The sequence below is a fragment of the Lactuca saligna genome, chromosome 4 (assembly GCF_052625555.1).
Source record: "Lactuca saligna cultivar CGN05327 chromosome 4, ASM5262555v1, whole genome shotgun sequence".
NCBI classification, from domain to species: domain Eukaryota; kingdom Viridiplantae; phylum Streptophyta; class Magnoliopsida; order Asterales; family Asteraceae; genus Lactuca; species Lactuca saligna.
Window position 1 is genome coordinate 110,569,697 of NC_136420.1, and position 7,055 is coordinate 110,576,751.

At 37.5% G+C, this 7,055-nt stretch overlaps 1 protein-coding gene across 1 annotated transcript; it reads right to left on the reverse strand.

Moving 5' to 3' along the window:
- Positions 1 to 5,150: 5,150 nt before the first annotated feature.
- On the reverse strand, positions 5,151 to 5,666 carry LOC145040028 (protein SMALL AUXIN UP-REGULATED RNA 10-like). The gene has a single exon (XM_078988023.1). It carries the CDS (start codon positions 5,664 to 5,666, stop codon positions 5,151 to 5,153), a length of 516 nt encoding a protein of 171 aa, XP_078844149.1.
- Between the last annotated feature and the right edge of the window lie 1,389 nt (positions 5,667 to 7,055).

Below are 7,055 nucleotides of genomic sequence, written 5' to 3' on the forward strand. Positions count from 1 at the left end.
CACCCAAAACATATACTTAATACATTCAAACAATACTTGTATTAATATCGTGTTTATGAAAGGGACTATACACTCACGCATATAAACAACAATATATATAAACGCATAACACGTATTTCATAGCCAATATTTAATATTTATGTGTTAGAAGAAAGTAACTATACACTCACTTGATCAGAAGATGATCGGACACCACTACGGCTTGTAGAAGTATTTCTTCGGTAGATCTGGAAGATCTTCACAAAAACCGGGCTTATCACGGGCAGAGCTTTGCCTCGGGAATCTCAATTCTCGGGATCTTCGGGGCTTTGGGACTTGCTTCGGGGCTCGGGAATGATATCGGGGCTTCGGGGGTTTAAAATAGGGCTTAAAGAGAGTATCAGAAGTGGGAGAGATGAGAAGGAGCAACCAAAATCGGCTGACCCTCGATTTCTATTTATAGGGTGAATTTTCTGAGTTCACCTCGTGAGTTTCTAATATTCACCTCGTGAGCTACATATGCTCACCTCGTGAGCTCGATACGTCATTGCGTTCGTCATGGCCACTTGCCCTGAAAGACGTCCGTCGTCTGTTCACCTCGTGAGCCAACTAGGCTCACCTCATGAACTACATATGTTCACCTCGTTAGCTCTGATACAACCTTGGGGTTCACGCCTCGAACTTCGGAAATTAATAACTTTCGCATACGAGCTCCATTTTCCATGTTCTTTATATCCACGCGTTGGTGAGATTATGCTCTACAACTCTCGTTTAGACTCCATTGGCTAATTTTGACTTTATTTTTAATATATTATAAATATATTATTTTTAGTAGGCCAGAACAGGAAAACTCCGTTATAAATTCACAACTTCTTCATCCGACGTCCGTTTTCATCTGTCTTTTTACCTTTGCACTGCTCGATCTCAAAGTCGAACTTCGGGATGCATACTGCTAAGCTGAAACTTAGAAAAATCATAACTTCCTCATACGAAGTAAGATTTGGGCGTTCTTTTTACGCAAACTCTCGGTTTAACGTATTCTACGAATTTCATTTAGATCGCTAAGGCCAATTATCGCTCTAACGTAAATTCACTATTTACGTCGCGTTGTGTCGTGCCGATTCTATCGCGAAAGTTCGACGGGTCGTGACTTCTTCGTTATAATTCAGATTTCGGCGTTCTCTATATGTACGAAATCCTTGTAACATATACCACAACTTAGTTAAGATTAATCCTTCTAGATAATCTTCCATCGAAAAGTAATTTTTGATGCTTATCGTCTCTAAATTGACTAGCCCTGATCTACGGGCATTACAATTTTGCATAGCAAGGAGGTACCTTTGGTAAAGGTACAGTGGCATTATTGGAGGGGATCTGAGTGGACTTGGGAGTCAGAGGCTGAGATGCGGGAGCATTACCTGAATTTGTTCACCATAGCAGGCTTCGAGGACGAAGCCTAGTCTAAGTGGGGGAGAATTGTAACATCCCGATTTGCAGGTATAAGGATTATCTATTATGGTGTGATTTTCTTTTCAACTCAGCGAGTTGAAGGTCTGTAAGTCGCGTGTTTTCTTGGAACAATTCGGGGAGTTGGTAGCCTCAACTCGGCGAGTTGGTGGCTGATTATGAAACCCTAAATTTTAGGGCTTTGCACCCTAATTAATCTCCTTAAATCCCTAGGGTTGATTCTTATCAGCCTTTAAACCCTTTTTGTGGCCCTAGTAAACCCTAATCAGCATTCCCTCTCATTTTGTGCTTTAGTGCGGTTCTTTTGGGTCAAAAAGAGAAGAAGTTGGAAGAAGGAAGCAAGGATCTAGCTAGCTAATCTTTCATCTATAAAGCTAGATCTTGAGTTTTGTCCTTTTTTTCTCCTTATTATTGGATGTTACAATGGATGGACTTCATAAAGTTTGCAACTTTATGAATCTCTAGGTTAAAGTGACCTTATAGTGGGTTAGATCTAGTCTTTAGCCAAGCTTTGATGCCATGCATGGAGTTTAGGTCATATTTTCTCTTTTAGACCCATTTTGGGTTCAAGACATGCATTGGACATGCATGTTTATGAAGCACCAACCTTTGGAACATTTTTGAGGCTTGAATCTCTCTGGAAAAGTTGGGTTTCAGATCTTAAGGATTTTGTGCTTAATGGTTAATCCCTTGAGTATTCAAACATTATGGATGGGTTTTTGAGCATTTGGAGTACCCCAAAGGATAAAATTGGAAACTTTATCCTCTTAGACACATTTGGAGTTTAGATCTGACCGTTAGAGTCCCTTTAATCGAAGAATCAACTGTATATGTTAAGTTGGGGAAAACTCGGTGACTTGTTCAGTCAACTCGGCGAGTTGGATACGGTTTTCCTGATCTTTCTGAGAAATTGTAGAAACTCGACTAGTTCGTAGGTGCGCTCGATGAGTTGGGTTAACATGGATTATTGACCTTGACCACTGACTTTGACTATTGACCATGGTTGACCAAGTTTGACTGTTGAGGGCATTTTGGGTATTCTGGGATTTTGATGGGATTGGTCATGATGGTTGTAGGCATTGAGTCAGGATGTGAGATTCCGAGTCAAACCTTATTAGTTCTACACTACTTGTGAGGTGAGTGTTCCTCACTATACTTGTTGGGTGGAAGGCACCAAGGTTGGCCCTGTTGGATTGTTATCCTGATTATTACATGATTGAGTATTGTTTTGATCTGTTGGAATTGTATCTTGGTATATAGGATGATGCTATGCTTAGTAATCCGTAAGATCTTCTTGTTTTTCTTTTGACTGATTATGTGTTTAAATGTTATGTATATGTCGACATGTTATGTGTGGTTGGGTTGAGGCGGTCCTACTTTGTGTTGAAGGCCAATAGACCTAGGGCATCCCGGATAGACTAAAAGCCAGTGGGTTGTACCACTCAGGCCGAAGGCCCGAAGAACATTCCAGATAGGCTGAAGGCCCGATGTGGCGTACAAGTCATGTTAAAGGTTCTGTGAGTGTGCCAGATAGACTGTAGCCCGGTGGGGCATTCCACTTATACTGAAGGCTCTGTATACATGCTATTTGTTGTATTATTCTGTTTTTGTGATGTGTTGGTATTTTGGGGGAGACTCACTAAGCTTTAGGCTTATAGTTATGGATTATGTTTCAGATACTTCAGATGATCGTGGGAAGATAAATGCTTGATTGTGCACCTTCTCGTGTTTTTTGTTATGATTTCTGGAAAAACTCTGATGTGAAACTTATTTTGAAAACCAATTGTAATAAATGGTGGTTTTGTGGTTTTTTTAAAAAGTTTAAAATTTTCAAGAAATTTATGAAAGTTACAGTACCAGTGTTTCGCTCTATATGTGCTAAACATGAGGTTTTAACATAGTCTTACCGATCAATCTCTATTTATCTATCATCATGTACCCGACACTACCTGTCTTCTTCTATATATATTGATGACATTATATTGACAACCTCCTATGTAGTTCTTCCACAATCTATTATCACCCAACTCAGTAGAGAGTTCACCATGACTGACATTGGTGCTCTTAATTATTTTCTTGGGTTATATGTCACCCACTCTTCTTAGGGACTCTTCGTCTCTCATAAAAAAATATGTCAGAGAGATTCTTGAGAATGCTTATATGCTTTAGTGAAATCCAACTTGTAGACCTGCTAAGACTTCTCATAAGTTGGATGCCACTTGTACACCTGTCTCCGACCCATTGTTTTATTGCAGTCTAGCTAGTGAACTTCAGTATCTTACTTTTGCTCGCTCGATTATTGCTTTTTTTCCATTTAGTAGATTTGCTTTTTCATGCATGATCCTTATGAGCCTCACTTTCACATGCTTAAGCGCATCTTGAGCTACATTAAAGGGACTCTTGACTATAGCCTACAACACTATGTGTCGCCGACATCCGACCTTCGTGAATACTCTGATTCAGAATGGAGTGGATGCCCAATATCTCGTCACTCTACATCAGGATATTATGTTTTTCTGGGTAATGATCTCATTTTGTTGTCCTCTAAGTGTAAGGGAGTTATCTCTTGTTGTAGTGTCGATGCAGAGTATCGTGGCATTGCTAACACCGTTGCAGATACATGTCAGGTTCGTAACCTACTTTGTGAGCTTCAATATTTTCCCGACAAAGCTACCATTATTTATTGTGATAACATCACCTAGTTCAACATCAATTTACAAAACACATTGAGATTGACATTGAATTTCTGTGATCTCGTAGCTTGAGGTCTTGATCGGGTCTACCATGCACGGGAAAATAGTTTCCAGCTCAGAGGTCTTGATTGTCAACGGAAAGAGCAATGGTGATGCGGTTTTGTTGAGTATCAAAAGTAGTCATCGAATGCCAAGATTATAGCAGAGTAAATAAAAAACAACAAATATAATTGAACACATTGGATTGTCGAATTTCGAAAATTTTAAACTTTTTAAGGTATGTGGAAGATATGGTGACTTGGTAAGGTATGTGGAAGATATGGTGGATAACCACTTGGGTTGTGGTGACTTGGTAAGATATGTGGAAGATATGGTGGATAACCTATTGACCCATGTTCAAATACTGGCACCACTCAGCCCTTGTGGCCATGGAGGTTCGCCTGCAGTGACTCCAGGGCATGAGGCAAAGCTTTATGTTTGCAGCGGGGGATTAGTCGGTGCGCGAAAGCTGCCCGAAAACCCTCGTTAGGGAAGTTCCCTTTCCAAAAAAAAAAAAAAAAATGATCGGTGTGTACCATGGTTAATTTGTATCATGAGCAGCTTCACCAAATAAAAATGGTGGGAAAGATCACCCTTTTTGGCATCAGTATTGTTCCTAGCTAATGCCCATGTCGTCCTTTTTTCCCAACATTCTTGTAGTGAAACTCGATACTTATAAACTCTCCAGACCGACTTGCTATATGTTTTAAGCTTATATTTTTATTTGAACTGAATTATATCAAACTCATTCAACTCAAATTACTTGATAAAAGTCAGATTCGTGTTTTGATTTGGAGTTAACTATTACTAATGACTACTATATGCGTGTATTATAATGCAAATATGCAATACAATTATAGGAAAATCATGAATTAGTATTACATGCAAGCGGGTTATTCATACATCGCTTATAGTTAACATAAGAATGCGTAAACTTGAGGTGCGAATTTATACAAGTTTGGATAAACTGGGTTAACTCATATTCATCCAGCTTGAAGGGGTTAGAGGTCCATAATAACCATACCCTAGTTTAGCCATCTCATCTGCACCATTGCTTGCCAATCGACGGCTAGGAGTAAACGGACTGCATGACCCATAAGCAAAGCTCCATCTCAACGGCTGAACATCTTTTGCCTCCATCTCCGCCAACACCTTGTAGAATAGATCCACATCGCATGGAAGTGATATCGGGCCATCACAGTTGTACCCGTATTCCTTTTCCGCATCTTCTAGAAGCATCGTGAACAAAGGATGACTTGCATACTTGGTTTTCACGGCGAACCTTTGTTTACCAGGTCCGACGCACACCGGAAAAAACCCTTCCGGTGCCATTTTCTTCTTCACCATCTCCTTTCCGTTCCATGATCTGCTCTTCGGTAAACCCCCAACGCCGCCTCTATAGCTGTGGACATGGGAGAACGATCGACACCGCTTCCATGTCTTCACGAGAAAGTTATTCTTTCCCGTATTTCTCTTGACTGTTTCCATCAGGTTGTGTGCTATTGTGAGGTTTAAGAAAAAAGAAAAGTAGTTGCAGAAAAGCAAATTACAGGGACTATCCTCTGTCGTAGGCCAAATCGGAAGTAGACCTCGTTCCTGGCTGAATTTTTATGGCCGTGGTGAACATGAATGAAGCAATTGACATTGAAAGTAGGATCATTGAGATTTGGAGAGGGAATCGGAAGAGTTTTTATAGCAGAGAGGAGATGGAAAAAGGGTTGAAAGCTGCACCGGTTGAATTCCAACTCCATGACGTATTAAGGTATTAGTATGCTCCTCATAATTACTCTCCAAAATATTGTTTTTACTTTGTCAACGCTCAAAGCCATCATACGTGAACTAAGTTTGGAATTAAAAGAAATTTTAAAATTCAAATAAAAAGAATATGATATAATTTTTTAGTCTTGAACAAAGCCAACACATAGATAGTTGACCTTCATATTCTTTGTTAAATGATTTTATAGCAAACAAAATGTGGGTTTGGTGTTGATAATGGAGTAAAGTATTTAGGAATTGAACTTGAGGACTAATATAAACCTTTATGAATTTAGAATATCAGATAATGTTCTCATTAGATTAACGGATAAATGTCCACCACACTCCGTAATACCATTTTATAATTTGTTTGGAACAACGAAAGTTTCAATAAAGAAGAAAGTAATATACGTTAGAGACATGGCTAAAACAGCAATCATAAAATTTAAAAGTATCTATAATAGCTTTCTATAGAATTGAAAGTACATGAAATACACATGAGTTTCATCGAGGAGTTTAGGAGCTGTGATCATAGAGTCCCCGAAAATCTTCAAAATTTGCCATATATATATATATATATATATATATATATATATATATATATATATATATATATATATATATATATATATATATATATATATATATATATATATATATATATATATATATATATATATATATATACAAGCAAGACAGTACTGGATAAGAAATTAACATCAAGAAGCCTGAGACACTAAGATTTGGTGGCATGCACGCTTTGAACATGGTCACGAAAGCTCATTGGCTTTATCCCTCACCACAAAAACAATATATATATATATATATATATATATATATATATATATATATATATATATATATATATATATATATATATATATATATATATATATATATATATATATATATGAACTATCTATTGTATGGATATAGAGATCATTGTGGATCATTCATTTTAGTTATTCTAAGAAGATGAGTAATAAATATTATTGAATTAAAAATAATTAAGAAATATGATATAATTTCACTATAAATGTATTTTAGTCAACTCAAATAAATTTATAATTGAAATTTCCAGATTTTTTGGGATAATTTATTCTCTTAATTTTAAAATTTTGA

Bases quoted from the DNA above. Each gene is read 5' to 3' on its own strand.
- LOC145040028 (XM_078988023.1), bottom strand. From the start codon at position 5,666: ATGGAAACAGTCAAGAGAAATACGGGAAAGAATAACTTTCTCGTGAAG.